This window comes from Gadus morhua, chromosome 11, assembly GCF_902167405.1.
Source record: "Gadus morhua chromosome 11, gadMor3.0, whole genome shotgun sequence".
In the NCBI taxonomy this organism is placed as follows: domain Eukaryota; kingdom Metazoa; phylum Chordata; class Actinopteri; order Gadiformes; family Gadidae; genus Gadus; species Gadus morhua.
The window spans coordinates 6,272,436-6,291,227 of record NC_044058.1 but is presented as its reverse complement, the minus strand read 5'-3'; the positions used below and the strand labels follow the sequence as shown (position 1 = coordinate 6,291,227).

The following is an 18,792-nucleotide window of genomic DNA, read 5'->3' as shown; positions in this document are numbered from 1 at the left end:
ACGACGGACTATGTTCTAGGTTATGTTTTCATGAAGTTGCTGGTGTTCGTACCTCCACTCAGCTCTGCTCCCGGAGGAGGTGCCCAGGAGGCTGGAGGAGCCCGGGCAGCCCCCAGCTTGTAGTGGGTGAGGAGGTGGTGCAGCTGGGACGGGCTCAACAAGGTGTGCTCCTCCAGCAGGCTACCCCACGAAGACTGTCAGAGTCAAGACAGATGCAGAATAACATAAAACATGGCCTCTTCCTCCTCCACACAGGTGAAGATGTCACCCTTGGATGAACAGTTTGCCCATTCATACATGATATCAGTGTATTACCTGGATGAGGCGGGTCTTGGGCACACACAGGAAATTAACAGTGATTGATAGTTTCTTCAGGAACTCAGACGCGATGTCCCCTAGCCCGGCTCCTTGCAGCCAGTCCAGGACCAGGTCCAGGTTGGTGCGGATCTGGACTGCTCTGGACCAGGAGAACAGGCCGTCTGGAAAGATGAATGAACAGAACAAATGAAAACATAGTCATATTTGTGATAAATTATAGGGATATGGTAAAGTGTAGGGATATTGTTTACACATTAGTGTATTGGTAAGGGTGTTTGACCCCAGCCATAGCCTGCGATACTGGGTATAATGCCCAAGTCCTGGGCTTTACCTGTAGGCCACCTTGAGCATCCTTATACCGGCTCCTTAAAGGGAGAAGATGTCTGCAGAGTTTAATTAGGCTAGCTCCTGCCTGAGAGGGAGATACAATATGGGGTGTAATCTTTGAAATAGATCCCTCACATAAAGAGCAGCTAGGCTACTGTAACCCTGCAAGTCAATGAGGTGCCTAACGGAAAGTTAATGCTAACCCAGCCAACTCCCCATCTCGATTCATATTGATGTATATGGAATCAAACAACGTGTTTGAATCAAGGTGAGGAAAGTAAACTCCACTGCTAGTTGCGTCGGTTAACCACTCCACCAAACGACCACAGAGCACTACCAGTAATGCCGTGTTCACAATGTACACGTTCGTCGACGGATATTGGAGGGCGTGTCTGACATATTGGGGACGCGATCTGATTGGCCGACGGATCCGTCACTGCCTGAAAAGTTGAACATTTCTCAACTTTTTGACACAGGCAACAGAGCCGACAGAACGGAGGGACCCACAATGCATTTCAAGAGTGCCGCATGCAGAGTCAATGAGATCCGTCAACGGCCGTGTGCACCAGAGCACAAGAGGAGAGCTCACCTCTTTCCAGCAGCGTATTGAGCAGGGAGGTGTTGGTGAAGAAGAAGAGGTACCCGAACGTCTGCGAGGTGAGCGGGGGGGAGAGGCAGGCCTCGCGGGACAGCGTGAGGGAGCAGCGGTAAACCTCCACCAGCCCGGCCACGGTGGGGGGCAGGGCGGACACGTCGTCCACCTCGCCCTCGCCCCCCGCGGGGTCCCCGCTTTCCGCAGCCCTCGCTCCATCCCTCTCCTTGTCCTTCTCCTCTCTGGAGAAGGGGTTGGTGTCCAGGAGGGCTGGGAGCAGCGAGTAGAGGGTCTTTGCAGAGAGAGAAAGGAGACACACACACACGGTAATTCGCCTTCAATGGGTTTTTATGTCACTTCAGATGCGATGCACCATGAGTCGAGGGAGAGGTTGGGTACTGAGAAAGGGTTGAGGTCAGAATGATGGAAGGAGATACTGAATAGGGATGCTGGTTCTGTTTATGGTTTACCTTGGTGAGGTGGTACACACACTGCTGGAAGGTGTGCATGATGACATCATCAAGCTGCGCCAGGGCCTCTGAGCAGACGTCCATGTCCGCTGAGAGCACCGGATCACCGGGTGCTTTGAGGACACAATGATTTGGAAGAATCAGTATTGCTAACCCATTGGATAAGGGCCTGTGTTGTACTTTTTAACGTGCACTGTATCAGATAGTTGTTTTTTTTGTGAGGCCCAACGTCTTGCTAAATTGATCATAAAAGATAACAACCTGGAGATTTCAATGATTTTGTTTACCCTCAAACTCCCATTCTTTCTCCATGGTCTCGACTTTTACTTGGAAGAAGTTAAGAAGCTCGGTGGCGTTGGACATCCAGAACATCAGAGGTCGAAGGTCAGAGGAGAGCTTCTGGACATTTGGGGCACAGAGCTCACTCTCTGGTTCTGTAGAGCTGAACACGACACAATCCATAATGTCAGCCATTACATGCTGCTGGAGAACACCAAGTTCCTGTTTTCTAGTGTTATGTTAGCGGATAAACACTGTGAGGAGAAACAACTGCGTTCGTTAACGTTTTTATGAGCCCACTCCACCTTGGTGCAGATTTCGCTTGCGCCATAACAGCAAAAACGACAAACATATCGTGAATCATTCAGCGGTAGTAGAACAAATCTCTAAACAGAGGAAACGTGACGTAACAAAAAGTATCTTACTTTTGCGTGGGATGCTTATCCCCAAATTCCTTGATGTTATCCTGTGAAAAGAATTGGCGACAGAAGAGAGGAGAAAGAGTAAGGTCTCCATTTAGAGCTGGGTGGATGAAGGGGAACGGGGGGGGGGGGTTGAAGTCTGGACTCACAGCCAAAAACAATTACAGCACATTTTCCAGCAGGAGGGAAGTGACTTCAGATCATCCATGTTGCCGTCTACAAGCTAACAGGCCACAGTGGAGTGGTGCACATGTCCGGTCTGTCTGTCTCCCCGTATGACCGGGTTATTACGCTCATCTGGACTCCTTTTCCTATTTTCTTAATCAAATCTCATTTGAGCGGGTGGGAGGTCGGTGATTGCAGTCATGACGAAGGAGGGGATGATGTGATGATGCGAATCGACTTCCATCCATTTGCTAATGTGTTGTACTTAGGGCGTAATGTATAAATATTATTAACACTACTTCCTAACCGTAATCCTCTTGGGCTCCAAGAAGCCTATCTTTTAGTGTTTTCTTGTATTATAAATGGGAGTTCCTAGCAATAACGATAAAGGCTGTGATATGACAACCGGAGGATGGATAGAGGGGCTTGCACAGAGGGGTTTTGCAGCGCCGGGGCCGAAGCTGTGATAGGTTTACTCACCCAGACGATTCCTTTGATCAGATTGGCAGCCTTGAGCAGTATTTGAGGTGTGAGGGCGGGGTCGAGGTGCTTGGAGGCGTGGTCGATCATGATGGACAGGAGGTAGGCCGGGGCTAGGGGCCCCCCTCCTGAGTCAGGGGACGAGTTCTTTGAGATGATCTCCTACGAGGGACAGCGAACACACAAACATGAATCACGGTCCCATTCCGGTGGGGATTGTTTCCTGGTTTTCAGAAGACGGTCGTCCCCTCTGTGACTGTACCTGGAGCAGGCTGTCGGCGTGGCGGGGGTGGAACCTCAGCAGGGCCTCGGGCGACCCCAGGTAGGTCCTCAGCGCCTCCTGCCGGTCGAGCAGCCCGGAGGGGCAGCAGGTGGAGGGCCCGCCGTCCGCCTGCCAGGGCAGGGCCAGTGCCAGCGGGGGAGCGGGGGTTACGCGGGGGTCACGGTAGAGGAAGATAAAGTGGCCCCCCAGACCCACCACGTCCCCTGGCTTCAGGGCGGCCTCGCGGTACAGGGCCAGGCCGTTGTGTGTGACGGCCCCTCCTCTGAAGGGCCGCATCAGAGCTGTGGACAGAGCAGGACGAATGTCCGGTGTCATGAACCCAGCAGGGGGGCGTAGACATGGCCAAGTCAAGCCAACTTCATTAGTATCACGCTGACACCCCCTCCTAACTGAGGGCAAGAACAACTTCCTAAATCCCAGGGAGGAAACCTTGAGAAGGAATCCTTCCTCAGTATACTGTTAAGCGGGGGCAGACAGAGGGGTACGCACCTTGTCCAGGAGGGGTCCCGGGAACAGCGGAGTCCCTCCTAACCAGTAAGTGTCTGGCGAGCACGTCGGGCGCAGAGAGGAAGGTGTCGACCTTCAGCGGCCTCTTGCCCTTCCTCTCCCTCTCTCTGTCCTTCTCTCGCTCCTTCATTGTGGGCTTCCTCCCAAACACATGGGTGTGCCCCGCCATGATATACAAAACAAAGTCCTGCACAAAACCAAAACAAAGAGCGAGAGATAGAGAGCACAAGGAGGGAGCACAACAGAGAGGGAGAGAGATAGAGAAAGAGATAGAGAGAGTCAGGGAGGTCTGTTATCCTTTAAGTGTTTGGGTTTTTGTATCACACAACACATCACTGAAGACAGACACTATTCAGATGTTGAATTGAATCCAGATAAGCATATGAAGTGTGTCCCAGGTCGCTACAATGGCCACCTGTGTGAGTCATTCAGAGCCCTGGAGTGGCTTACACAGAGGGGCTTGTTGTGCTATTGTCCCTGCTGTGAGGTTGTTTGTTGCTACCGAGTTTGTTTTGAATGGGAGAGGGTTGTAGAGGGAATGGAAATGACTGATGGTATGTGGCGATTAGTAGGGACATGCAGGCATGATGTCATCAACGATGACATGCAGCCCTGTGCCTGTTTATATCCTAAGTGTTGTTAGTGTTTGTGTGTAATCTCCACGCATCCTCTCCATCTGAATGACACATCTGAGGGAGAGGGGGGAGGGGGGCAGGGGAGATGATGTCTTGCCTTGCTCTGATTGTAACCTTGCAGCAGCAGGAAATAGGGCCTGTCGGTGGGCGGGAGGATCAAGCTCTGTGACATCACTTCCAGGTCACAGCTGGAGTAGTCCTTGTCTTCCTCCTGCGTCTGGTTTGTCCACGCAGCTCTACTGGTGACCTTTGACCCCCTTGTCTAGAAAAGCAGGCATGAAGAAGATGTCTTGTTGGAAACACCCCCCAAAAGAACAGCAATGCTGAACTCATTTGAACTCTTCAAACCTCCCCCGGACCCCGCTCACCTCTCCCCCCTTTGGGACCATCATGCTCATGGTGTTTTTCCTGTCTTCTGCGCCACTGTTGCTAAGGGCGTTAGTGGCGAGACGCGGGTCGTTTGGGACATGGTTGCCTTGGCGACGGCGCAGGCTGAGGTTCATGTCGCTGATGCTCCGCCTGAGCTCGGAGTTTCTCGAGCGATGACCTCGCTCTCCCTCCTCTGACCCTCCCCCCGAGGATATTCTGCTCCGCCTCAAGCGCACACCTGTTGACCAGGACACGCACGCACGCATAGACACACACACACACACACACGCACACACACACAGGTACGCACTCACACATGCATGCATGCATACACACACATAGGCACACACACGCATACACACACACACATACACATACACAAATACACACACACAGGCATGTCCCTCCACAGACGCACGGACACACGCACACGCACAGCAAACACACACAGGCACACACTCACACATACATACACACAAGCAGGCACCCACTCACACACACACGCACACGCACACACACACACACGGTTACCATCACATGTCGATGATGGTAAAGACTTACATGACCTACGTATATTTTCCTATTTGTACCTTGGCAGTTCTCTGCCTCCCTCTCTCGCTCCTTTTCCCTTTCCTTCTCCTCTCTCTCATAGTCTTCCTTTCTTTGCATTTCAAAACGCCGCTCAAACCCTTCCTTGGGCCGCCACATGTCCACCAACAACAGGGGACATTCCCAGGAAGCCACGCCCCTCCGGCACTCGGTCTCCCATTGGACGGTCCCATCTGGCCTTTGGATGGGCTTTCCAATGACATCACACAGCAGGAAGTCCTCTGGGCTGTATTTCTGTAGAACTGGAAGGTAATGGAGGAAGTTGGGGAGGGGGTGTCATTCTTTTTCCAAAACACTGCTGTTGTTTATATGACATCATTCATATTTGCTTTTTGAACAAACTCTTCCCTGTTTTGGATTAAAGGCTAGGGTGAAAAAAAAGAGAAAACGAACAAGAAAATAAATATCCCCCCCCCCCCCCCCTCTCCTGCCGCTCCCCTCCCTCAGTGCCCACCTGCGTCCTCCGTCTCCTCGCGCTCGCGCTCAGTGTAGCGCGTGATGACCTGGGCGATGAGCTGCTGCGCCGTGGAGTGCACGTTGGCCAGCAGGGAGCGGTAGTTGGCCCCGCTGGAGAGAGCATCCCCGTAGATCTTGACCAGGCCCGGGGTGGTGGAGGAGGGCGGGGGCAGGTAGTGGTGTGACGAGGGGGCGTCGGAGTGCGCCCAGCGCTCCCGCTCCCTCTCCCCCACCGCGCGGTCCCGGTCGCTGTTGGAGCGCCCTCGCAGGAAGAGGTGCGAGAGGCGCTTGGCCCGGGACTGGGGCCCGGCCGGCCGGGGTCGCAGGAAGGCCGGGGAGGGAGACGGGGATGGGGCGGGGGAAGCCAGCGAGGGGGTGGAGGCCGAGAGGGAGGAGGAAGGTGCTGTCGGGGCCTCGTACAGGGAGGCCGCGTCGGAGCTAGTGGTGGACCTGGGAATAACAGGGAGGGTTAGGCCAGGGGAAGAAGGATGGAGCCCAGAGGAAGTGGAAAGGAAAGGACTGGCCAGCTGTAAATGATGACAGAATAAAGGTAGACAAGCAATGTCGCCTAAAATAACAAGCATGCCAAAGCTCCGGGGCTCAGTAAACACTGTGACAGCTTGATGAACTAGTAATGACGCCCGTTTTCAAAGGGTTTAACTTCGAACATAACCAACCAACCGACAAAGGTGAACCAGCCTACAGGAAGTACAAGCACAGGATAAAAAGGACATTTAATAGAGCTACAAACTCACTTCACGGAGACTGCACTGGGCCAGCGGCCACCAAGCTTGGCAAAATGTTTCCTGGGAGAGTGGATCCACAGGCCTACTGGGAAATTTAGTTTTCTGAAGCGAGGACTGCCCGACTCCTCCATCTGACGGCAAAGGAGGACAGAAGGTTTACGGTGGGAGAGCCCAGATGGTGTTTGAACCCCTAAAGAATGATTTTTTTTTTCACCAAATAATTAGCCAATTTCCTTTCATCTTTCCCCACCTTGTTGTGAGGAATGTGTGCGAAGAAAAATCTAAGGAAGAATAACCAGACAATGGGATGATATCATCAGCAAGAAATACCAACATTGCAGTGGGATGTCAACATGTTGCATAGAAACAAAGCTGATAGACCAAGCATTAGCAAATTTTCGAAAGATTTGTGTGTATGTGTGTTTGTGTGTTTTTATTTGTGTGTGTTTCTTTGTGTTTATGTGCATGTGCAAGTGTGTGTGTGTGTGTGTGTGTGTGTGTGTGTGTGTGTGTGTGTGTGTGTGTGTGTGTGTGTGTGTGTGTGTGTGTGTGTGTGTGTGTGTGTGTGTGTGTGTGTGTGTGTGTGTGCAATTTGTCATTCCCCAAACAGGAAGCATCTTTTGTTGGACGCAGGTTGAGCTGTTGCAACTAAAGGGAAATGCCCACTCTAAGGGTTACTGGCTCACTGACTATGTGAATTACCACCAGATTTCAGGATTTGGGGACTTTGGATAGTCTTCAACAGGTGAATCACTGGATTGTGGAGGAAGCAATAGTTCCCCTCAGGAAAATCCTCTCCTTGCATATGAACCTTCCTAACCAAAAACTAAAAACATTCTAATTAAAAGAAAGTAAGGCCTCAATATGATCATTTTGTTTCCCTCAACAGGATGTGTTGTTAGAGTCTCCATTGACTGATTTATTAAGATTCCTACCAGACCCAATTGAAAAAAAGTGTACAAAAAGAAAAATACATTTAAATAAAAAGTAAACACTTACCTACTTCCAGTGCTGATCCCTTGATCGTTTCAATTAAATCCTTCAAGATAGACCTTCTCCTTGCATGAATGCAAATATGCGACCGATCGCAGCTCAGTTATTTTGGATTCTTGCGTTCCCGCCAAATAAAAACTCCATTTTGCAAAAGCCTTCACTTGGTCGATGTTCAACCCAACCTTCAGTAATTTACAAATGTCTGTTACTTTGTTCCGTTGTAGATCTAGCTTACCTCGATATTTCTGTTTTCTTTTATCTAGACCCGAAAATGGCTGCCTCTCAGTCCGGGTCTCAGCTTCACTGGTCTATAGATAGAGAAACAGGCCCATTGTTCTGAGTGACAGAATTTCCTTCCTTTGCAGTGGACAACACCTATATCCTGAGTGAGAGAGAGAGAGAGAGAGAGAGAGAGAGAGAGAGAGAGAGAGAGAGAGAGAGAAGGTTTGGTCCGGACTAGGAGAAGGGGAAAACGACAGCCGTGTTCAGATCCTCAAGGCCATATTGGAAATATTGTAGGAAGTAGACATAGATAAATCAATTATTTGATTATTATATCTATCTATTATACTATCTATCGATTCATATATATAGTTATATCTATATCGATCTGTTTGTCTGCCCATTTTCTCAAATTTAGAAGTTTACAAATGTGTGATTGGTATAAGGCAGAGCTAGGATATTCTCTCAGTGTGCGTACATAGTTTCCACAGAGCATCGAGCAGCATTCTGTGGTTTCTGAGGTTTGAAACTGTTTGAGTTTGAGGGGTTTTGCTGAAAGGAGGAAGAAGGAAACTGGGACAAAGGATGTTAGGGGAGAAACATGTGCGACCTTTGGCCTGTTCTATAACAGGAAAATAGAGTAAGAAAGACTTAAAGAACAAAATGGTTGCATTCAGCAACAGAAAGATACACTCGATACTTGATTAGAAAAACCATCTCTGTAGCTTTAACTTTCTCATCTCATCTCATCTTCATCCGCTTATCCGAGGTTGGGTCGCGGGGGGAGCACCTCAAGCAGGGAATATAAAAAAATGCAGGGATTCCAGAGAATACCCCATAAGGAGCACATAAATTGGCTTAAAATGTACAGCTCTTATTCGGCCGTAATGAGCAATCAAGAAATGAAGCTGGGCAACGTTGGGGAAATCCATCTGCCTGATATGGGCACTAGTTGGTTGGTTTGCTTTTAGTAAGGTTGCTGTTCGATCCCCGGCTCCTTCTAGCTGAGTGTTGATGTGTCCCTGAGCAGATTGCCTTACTGCTCCTGACGAGATGGCTGTTGCCTTGCATGGTTGACTCCACCGTCGGTGTGTCAATGTTTGTATTAAACGTTGTAAGTCACTTTGGATAAATGTGTCTGCTAAATGCACGAAATGTAAGTGTATAATGTTTGCTCTCAGCATGTTATGGAGAACATTCCCATGTATACATCATGTATTCCATAATCCAATGTGGTTTAGGTATCTTAATCCCATACGGATTGTTTATCCCAACGTTGCAAAGCAATGTTCATTATTTTTGGAAGCATAGGAGCCTTAGAATATTAGGTATTGTGTGAGTAGTAACTGTTCGTTGGTCATTAGTGATCATGAAATTATTTGTTATAATCGGTAGACATTGTATTGTTTGAAAGTTCCACAGGGTTTCTCATGCAAGATGTGGAAACCTAGTATTCAAATTAACCCCTGTTCATCTTGAATTAGGATTTTACAGTGCTACAACTCTCTTGAGTCCTAATATGGCGAGTGTCGCCAACAAAGAATTCCATGATGCATTGAAATGTACAAGCCCTATCGGCACTATCGGCACTATTAGTGGGCTTGCAGCATGCCGATGAGCGCATTCCCCATCCATGTTGAAATTACATCATTTATCCAATTAGGAAATCCAATGCATTTTAGGCATCCTATTGACACATTTTTGTAAAATAACTGACATTGTAAATGTGTGAATGTTGCCGGTCCTTGTAATTACAATTACTTGCTAAAAAATAATACACATATTAGTAGATAAATAAACTAAAAACGAATCTCACGTTATGCAGAACCAACATGCAAGGACAAATCAAAATCAACGAAACGCAGCTTCAGCGCGTCGCTTTCACGTCACATCCTACGATGTCCCAGAGTTCACTGCGCGTCTGAGCGGAAGAAGCTGAGGTCTGCAGTTCACGAAAGGACATACAAGCTACCAAGGTTGTCCCGTTGTCTTTGCTTTTAAACGATCATATCATAGTGTTATTTAACAATGTTGATAGAATCGAATGGGTTTGCAGTATATGGATTTAGTTATGTTAATGTGATCTGATATTGACCTTAGCTTGTCCTCCGGGCTAAGGCTAACTGCTGTCAAGGCTAAGGGACGAGGCTAACTATCGCCTGTCGGAGATGCATGACATTAGATGATATTATAAACACAAATCCGTTCTTTGTCTTTAACATGCAATAAGGCTAACGATACATCGAGAGGATCAAATGCTGTATGGACACCCACTGTTTTATGGTGATTCGGCATTGATTGTATCTTGATTAACGATGCTAATGTCCGGGCTGAATATAGCCGCTGAACTCAATGTGATGCACTTTGACTTACAAGAGCACCGCTGATTTAGACAAGCAACGAGTTATTTCAATCTTTGACTTTGCATTGATTAGAGCTGATCATCAAGATGGCAGAGATGGAAGAGAAGATCAAGAACTACAGGACGGCTCCATTTGATGCCCGGTTCCCCAACACCAACCAGACACGAAACTGCTTCCAGAACTACTTGGGTAGATACTTACTTACTTACTTACTGTGGTACTAACATGCATACTACTGGTAATATGACGAGTGGGTGGCGATCATTCGCTAACTGGCTGATCATTTTACCATGTGTAATGTTACCTCTGTATGAGGTTAAACGCAATCCGTAGGACTATAGTTGTAATCAGCACATGGGTTGATATTCACATGCTATATTTTTAGATGCCTGGCCATATCGACATCCAATCAAGTCCCTAAAATATAAGGCAAATATCTTTATAAACAGAGAAAATTGCCAATGTGTTTCTTAAATTGTGAAGAACCCTCGGGGACATGGCACATATGGGGACATGGGTCAGACTGGCATGTATCTGAAAATGTAATGATTTCAAAAGCCTGCTTTCACAATTTTCCATTAATCAAAAGGTATTTCTGACGCAAAGCGTCTAGGTGTTAACACCTCTCGTATTCCCCCACTATCCTCCTGTGTTGGACACATAAAAGTTCTTTAGCAATAGAGTGCTGCATAATCCTTGATTACACATTATGGAGCACAAAAACCTTCTAGATAATCCTACTCTGAAGTTCAACACTACAATGGTTCATAGTAAAAAAATTGCTTCACTTTAGCATTTAGTGGCCTTTGCTTTCATTACAAAGTTGCCCCCAAGAAGCCATTATTCAGTGTTTTGTGTCATTGTCTCCAGACTTTCACCGATGCAACAAGGCGCTGACGGAGAAAGGCCAGGATATCTCTCCGTGTCAGTGGTACCAGAGGGTCTACAAGAGCCTCTGCCCCATGAGCTGGGTGAGCATGCATTTCCAATGAGACTAGTGCCTCAGGATTCATTCAAAAAGGATTCATAAGCTATAAACGACATTGAACATGCTGATCTCTTTAGTTGCCAATACAACTCTGTACAACACACAGTATTGGTATCAAATCATTATAATTTTGTGTCTCGATTATGTTGAAATACACCAATGTGTGAGGTAGCTACACGTAACAATTCACCTGTAGCTGTAAATGACCTTGACATATCGAGTCAATGCGGATTGATGGGATTTCAATGTTATCTATAAAATCCTATAACTGCTATATGAAACGTTTTAAAAATATTTGGATCACGTACCTTTTTTGTTGAGAATCGTACTAGTAAAGACATTATCCCTACCACCGATGCCAGCCGAGGTAAGCTGGTTCACATAACACACTGGCACAGGCAGCTAGAGTGGACACAACAATGTTTTAGAGTGTTATTTTGTATTCTGATAGTCTCCCGCCTACTGACTGGGAGACGCTTAATACAGTGGCTTATACATTGGGACTTTAACAGACTTGGTCAATGTCTCCTTCAGGTTGGCAAATGGGATGAGCAGATAGAGGCAGGAAGTTTCCCCGGAAGGATCTGAAATGGCCCGCCGACTCTCTACTTCCACCTTCCACTTCAAGACTTTCTGTTTCTTGGAGATTAACCTCTGTAGTGTGATTAAGTATAATAAATAATTTAATCTGATGTTGCTATGTTGACATTTATATATAAACTGAAACACGTACATGTTTTTTTCCTGTTCAATAAAGTCTGGAGTTTCCCCGCAAACCTTCAACTTCGCACTATTTTTGCAATTATTTGATTTTTACCATTAACTGATATACTCCACTCTGTCCACAGGGAGGCAGTGTTTATAGGCAATTGTAATACTGCCGTTGAAATAGTTCCATTGTTAAACGCGTGGTGGCATAGTTGATGGATTACTTTGGTTATATTATGGTGGTACCATATAGTTATTTAGGACTGTGAAAAATTATAGACCCTGTCATGAAGTCTAGCCATAAAACCTGCCCAATAACCAAACCACCAAAATTGCATGGTGAAGAATGTGAGTAATCCAAGGCACTTTATTCATTAGGCTAGTCTTGGGTAAAGGACCGCAAATCAAATCTCACAATGTTGTCGTGACGGCCTAGTCGAAGTAGATTGCAGTAGTGATACAAACATTTCCCCAACCGGGTCTCCGTGAAATGACCACGGGTGCTTAACTCAAAATCCGTGGTATCCCCACGGAAACCCGCCAATTTCTGTGATATGGCCACGGATTTTGCTCCAATGCAAGTTAATGACACTCGTATTCCATGGCACACACACAGATCCCCCGTCTCAACGACCGAGTCGACCACGGGCGCTTATCTCAAAATCTGTGCTGGCCTCACAGAATCTCTTAAATTGTCCGTGATATTCCATTGGAATTCGCTCCAATGCAAGTCAATGACACTAATTTTCCGTGGCACACACACAGATGCCGGTTTTAAAAACCAGGGGCCTCTACGAATTCTCTTTTTTCCAATAGGAAATTTCCTTTCCTATGGAGATGACCCAGAAGTGCTTGGGGGAAAGGTGGTTTGAATTCTTAAAATGCTTAGGAAAGGAGCCTCGATGCTTCCTTTAACCCTCCTTTAGCATAGGTTACTCCTGGGGCCTCTACGAATTCTCTTTTTTGCATAGGAAATTTCCTTTCTTATGGAGATGACCCGGAAGTGCTTGGAGGAAAGGTTGTTTGAATTCTAAAAATGCTTAGAAAAGGAGCCTTGATGCTTCCTTTAACCCTCCTTTAGCATAGGCTAATCCTGAGCTTCCTATGCGAAAGGAAAGGAGATAGTGGTATCCCATAATCCTTTACGGCGGCAATATTTAAAGGAACATGCCACCGTTTCAAAGTTTACCGATACTACGCGAAGATGCATGAGAGACTCGGTAAAACAGAAGAAAATACAACTGATAATAATGGATACCAATTCCAGAAACATTATTTGATTATAAATGAATTAATTTATTGCTGCTTAGTAAGCAGAAAATAGCCCATATGAAAAGAAAATGGCAACTTCACATTTAAGAAAGACTACTGGGGGCAGTTAATTTCAACATCAACACAAGTTTAGCCTCTTTTTTTTCACATGTGAAATGGAATTCAAGTGGCATTCCTCCCGTTGGCCAAGTCCGACCTAAGTTATTCTCAGAGTTTGCGATAAAAAAAATGTAATCGATACGACAAGAATGCATGGATCAAAGAGCACTTGTTTTAGTCAATCTTCAGAAAATTATAGTTTCACACTAGAGCAGGGGTCACCAACACCATGGTGCCCGCAAGGAACACATGAGGCGCCCGCAGGCCTGTTCTAAAAATAGCACTACTCATTCTTGGACAACTCTTTCCCACCTTTTTTAAGTCATTGTTGATAATTATTGTGAGAAATCATTAACATGACTTAATTAATTAACATGTCTTCACATAGATGAGTATCATTAATCATTAATAGTAATATATAACTAAAGGCAAACTGAGCAAATTTGTTATTCCAGAAGAGTGTATAGAACTGGGTGCCCTTCGTATGACTCAGTGCCCATGAAGTAGCTCTCAGGTTCAAAAAGGTTGGTGACCCCTGCGCTACAGAGACGCAATACCCGCCGCCGCGCAATGACTTCGGTTAGGAAGAGTGGAGTCAAATTCATTTTAAACAGTGCTGTCTTTTTCCTATGTTCGAAAGGAAGCACCTTTTCATCTCTCGACCCGATGTCGTATTCCACAAAGGTTAAGGAAAGGAGGCATAAAGGTTAGGAGATTTGACTATTCGTAGAGGCCCCTGGTCTCACAGGGATCCATGAAATTACCATATATATATATATATAATATATGAATGAAATTCATATTGACGGTATGCACTATGTCCCTATTCTCGCCCATGCAGCCATCTTGAACCAATACCATTTTTTTTTACCATTTTCGTTGCTTCGAGGAGGTCTGGTGGTCTCCGTATATAATAAATAAATATATATTTAACAAAATAAATACATTTAAATATGTATGTGTATGTATATATATATATATATATATTAGAGCTGTCAGTTAAACACGTTATTAACGGCGTTAACGCAAACCAAATTTAACGGCGTTAAATTTTTTATCGCGCGATTAACGCAATTATTTTATAAAAAAAAATATATATATATATTTTTTTTTTTTTTTTCTTTGGCTCAAAACAAAGAAGCAGTAGCCTGACTGCTATGTTCAAATGACATTTGTTCAAAGCAGTCGTTTAATTGCACTGTAGGCTCTTTTTTTGTATCGTCCTGTTTTGATCAGTGTATATGCCAATGTTGTTATCAATAAAAAATCATTTGCACAAGGCAAGCCGATGCACTTCACCATGTTGATAAGAGAATTAAAATGAGAAGAATTATGGGACAAAAAAATCAAGGGATATTTAGCCTAGAAAAAGAATTTGTGATTAATCGCGATTAATTAGAGTTAACTATGACATTAATGCGATTAATCACGATTAAATATTTCAATCGCTTGACAGCTCTAATATATATATATATATATATATATATATATATATTTATATATATATTAGAGCTGTCAGTTAAACGCGTTATTAACGGCGTTAACGCAAACCAAATTTAACGGCGTTAAATTTTTTATCGCGCGATTAACGCAATTATTTTATAAAAAAAAAAAAGACTTTTTTTTTTTTTTTTTTTTCTTTGGCTCAAAACAAAGAAGCAGTAGCCTGACTGCTATGTTCAAATGACGTTTGTTCAAAGCAGTCGTTTAATTGCACTATAGGCTCTTTTTTTGTATCGTCCTGTTTTGATCAGTGTATATGCCAATGTTGTTATCAATAAAAAATCATTTGCACAAGGCAAGCCGATGCACTTCACCATGTTGATAAGAGAATTAAAATGAGAAGAATTATGGGACAAAAAAATCAAGGGATATTTAGAAAAAGAATTTGTGATTAATCGCGATTAATTAGAGCTATGACATTAATGCGATTAATCACGATTAAATATTTTAATCGCTTGACAGCTCTAATATATATCTAGCTCTAATATATATCTATATATATATAGATATATATTAGAGCTGTCAGTTAAACGCGTTATTAACGGCGTTAACGCAAACCAAATTTAACGGCGTTAAATTTTTTATCGCGCGATTAACGCAATTATTTTATAAAAAAAAAAAAAAAAAAATTTATTTTTTTTCTTTGGCTCAAAACAAAGAAGCAGTAGCCTGACTGCTATGTTCAAATGACATTTGTTCAAAGCAGTCGTTTAATTGCACTATAGGCTCTTTTTTTGTATCGTCCTGTTTTGATCAGTGTATATGCCAATGTTGTTATCAATAAAAAATCATTTGCACAAGGCAAGCCGATGCACTTCACCATGTTGATAAGAGAATTAAAATGAGAAGAATTATGGGACAAAAAAATCAAGGGATATTTAGCCTAGAAAAAGAATTTGTGATTAATCGCGATTAATTAGAGCTATGACATTAATGCGATTAATCACGATTAAATATTTTAATCGCTTGACAGCTCTAATATATATATATATATATATATATGATACATATACATACTTAGTTATATATATATTATATATATATATATGTGCTGTCAGTTTAACGCGTTATTAACGGTGTTAACGCAAACAGCGTTAATTTTTTTATCGTGCGATTAACGCTATTTTGGCTTGGCAAACGTTGTCGTTTTTTCACTTGCTGCCTAGCAACAACTAGTCACGTTAGAAAAACGACAACACCATACCGGAGCTACACCGGAAACAAAACAACAGCACGCCGCAAGAACTTGTTGGGACAAGCAAGGAAAACTCCTTAAAAGTGTGTGTGTGTGTGTGTTTGTGTGTCACTCTGTTCGAGCCTGCACAAGGCTTCAATGTTGTTATTAGCTATTACGTCTTTCTGACAAATCGCAGTTCAAGGCTCACCTGGGGTCTCATTTATAACCGTTGCGTGCGCACAAAAAGGGGCTGAAATTGGCGTACGTGACTTTCCACGCCAAGGTTGTGATCTATAAAAAACCAACTTGACGGGAAAATGTGCGCAGCCCTAAGCAAACTCTGACCCATGCGTACGCATGGTTTGGAGGAAAAGGAGAATTGGCGACACAGATGGTGTGGTGGTGAACTGAAGTCAGACCGAAGAATTGTAGAGTGAGAAGAACGATTATGTTTTATCATCGCCCTTCATAAATTTAATTTCAACCCGTATCATGCGTTAAATCCTAATCAGAATAATTTACAGAGTGTTCACTGCTGCAGCTGCTGTCCCGTTAAAATTGTACCGGGGGCGAAAATTGTACCGGCCTACGTCATCAGTTGTTTACATCTTGACAACCTGCCTGGCAACAGACGACGCGATCGTCTGTTGCCGGGCAGGTTGCAAAAAACATTGGGCTCATGTTTCCAAAAGACGAAATAACATAATACAGATAACGGATCGCTAGATAACACTTGTTTTTACTTGATATTTGTATTGTATTTAATTGTTTAATCGAATAGCAACAGACGACGCGATCGTCTGTTGCCGGGAAACGGGCGATCGCGTCAAATGACGTAGGAAGGTTCTTGAACATTCGCGTCCTACGTCATTTGACGCGATCGCCCGTTTCCCGGCAACAGACGATCGCGTCGTCTGTTGCTATTCGATTAAACAATTAAATACAATACAAATATAAAGTAAAAACAAGTGTTATCTAGCGATCCGTTATCTGTATTATGTTATTTCGCCTTTTGGAAACATGAGCCGAATGTTTTTTGCAACCTGCCCGGCAACAGACGATCGCGTCGTTTGTTGCCAGGCAGGTTGTCAAGATGTAAACAACTGATGACGTAGGCCGGTACAATTTTCGCCCCCGGTACAATTTTAACGTGACACAGCCACTCACTCTGCTTTTTGTTGTTGGCGATCCCAATCCCGTGACCGCCGAACAAAACTACTTTTCGGGCCTCCATCTCACCCACAAGTGTCTCCACTTCAACCTCCGTGAAATTTCACTTTTTTGCTTTTCTCAGTACTTCTGCCATTGTTTCCGACAAGTCATAATACTTGCATCTGAGTCTGTTTTATGTGCAGATCGCATTCATGAGTGAGTGTGTGAGTGTGTGTGGGCGTTATGGAGTGGCGAAGTCACGCCCCTTCCGGTAGAGCTCATGGGATCTATGAGATCGAAAAATATGATGGAGAGAAAATAATGATGGTCAATGGAGAGAAAATAATTATTTTCTGGTCCCAGTCTTTATATGCCCTGGATTACACATATGTTGTTTGTGGATTTAAATGATAATTTTTCATGCAAAGAAAACTAAAAATGTTTGTGAAGAAGTTTGATAATTTTAGGTTTTATGTGAGGCCGCTTTGTGAACTACAGCTCTTCGCTGCTCTCGACGCATATGATATACGTCACCACACCCGCACTTGGAACTCGGCACAGAGATGGCGATCTCTCTGCTCCACTTCACCACTTTTTTTCAAGGCGATAAAAGCATAGAAAGAGGTGAAAACCACTATAAGTCGGTGCATGTGGAGAGTTTTAGTTATGTGCCATCTCTATGTGCCATCTCTGTGCCGAGTTCCAAGTGCGGGTGTGGTGACGTATATCATATGCGTCGAGAGCAGCGAAGAGCCGTAGTTCACAAAGCGGCCTCACATAAAACCTAAAATTATCAAACTTCTAATTTTTAGTTTTCTTTGCATGAAAAATTATCATTTAAATCCACAAACAACATATGTGTAATCCAGGGCATATAAAGACTGGGACCAGAAAATAATTATTTTCTCTCCATTGACACCCATTCATATTTTTCGATCTCATAGGTCCCATGAGCTCTACCGGAAGGGGCGTGACTTCGCCACTCTATTGGCGTACGTACGGTAGGAATATTCATACTGGTTTAAATGATAAATGTTATAGTGTTTCCAATCTTTGCTGAGCAAGAGTTTTGTTCGAAAGTTCAGTGATTGAAACTAATTAAAGCCTGGGCTATTGAAGTTTTACGGTAGGCCTACCAATGTCATGTACCTACCCGGGTTGAATTCACTGCGGGTCTCTCTTCTTACTGTCCTTCTCAACACTCTCTGATCTATCTAAAAGGCTCGCAGCACGAAATCAAGGGATATTTAGAATAGAAAAAAAAATGTGATTAATCGCGAGTTAAAATGACATTAATTTGATTAATCGCAATTAAATATTTTAATCGCTTGACAGCACTAATATATATATATATACTTCATTTCACGGATCACTGTGAGACCAGGTTGACTCGTTCGTTAAAACAGGGATCTGTGTGTGTTCCACGGAATACGAGTTGCATTGGAGCCAAATCCATTGGAATATCACTGACAATTTAAGTGATTCTGTGAGGCAAGCACAGATTTTGAGATAAGCGCCCGTGGTCGACTCAGCCATTGAGATGGGGATCTGTGTTTGTGCCATGGAATATGATTGTCGTTAACTTGCATTGGAGCAAAATCCGTGGCTATATCACGGAAATTGGAGAGTTTCCGTGAGGATACTCAAGACTCACCTG

At 44.3% G+C, this 18,792-nt stretch overlaps 2 protein-coding genes across 4 annotated transcripts in view; one reads left to right on the top strand and one right to left on the bottom strand.

The window, feature by feature from the left end:
• The window catches only part of rasip1 (Ras interacting protein 1), an 8,361-nt gene extending 363 nt beyond the window's left edge, over positions 1-7,998 (bottom strand). The window contains exons 1-16 of one of the 3 annotated variants that reach the window (XM_030370927.1): positions 7,658-7,998; positions 6,909-6,939; positions 6,668-6,789; positions 5,911-6,362; positions 5,438-5,698; positions 4,847-5,085; positions 4,576-4,740; positions 3,826-4,030; positions 3,316-3,617; positions 3,054-3,215; positions 2,412-2,452; positions 1,995-2,149; positions 1,708-1,820; positions 1,235-1,529; positions 316-479; positions 53-194 (exon numbers count right to left, since the gene is read on the bottom strand). In XM_030370927.1, the coding sequence (XP_030226787.1) occupies positions 53-194; positions 316-479; positions 1,235-1,529; positions 1,708-1,820; positions 1,995-2,149; positions 2,412-2,452; positions 3,054-3,215; positions 3,316-3,617; positions 3,826-4,030; positions 4,576-4,740; positions 4,847-5,085; positions 5,438-5,698; positions 5,911-6,362; positions 6,668-6,789 (2,818 nt within the window). In that variant the 5' untranslated portion in view covers positions 6,909-6,939; positions 7,658-7,998. The remainder of the gene's footprint in view (positions 1-52; positions 195-315; positions 480-1,234; positions 1,530-1,707; positions 1,821-1,994; positions 2,150-2,411; positions 2,453-3,053; positions 3,216-3,315; positions 3,618-3,825; positions 4,031-4,575; positions 4,741-4,846; positions 5,086-5,437; positions 5,699-5,910; positions 6,363-6,667; positions 6,790-6,908; positions 6,940-7,657) is intronic. The other 2 variants (XM_030370925.1, XM_030370926.1) reach the window with 2 other exon arrangements.
• Positions 7,999-9,678: 1,680 nt separating this feature from the next.
• Positions 9,679-12,007, top strand: cox6b2 (cytochrome c oxidase subunit 6B2). Its single transcript, XM_030369801.1, has 4 exons — positions 9,679-9,849; positions 10,309-10,425; positions 11,107-11,207; positions 11,759-12,007. Exons 2-4 carry the CDS (start codon positions 10,323-10,325, stop codon positions 11,810-11,812), a joined length of 258 nt encoding a protein of 85 aa, XP_030225661.1. The 5' UTR covers positions 9,679-9,849; positions 10,309-10,322; the 3' UTR covers positions 11,813-12,007.
• The last annotated feature ends 6,785 nt before the right edge of the window (positions 12,008-18,792 follow it).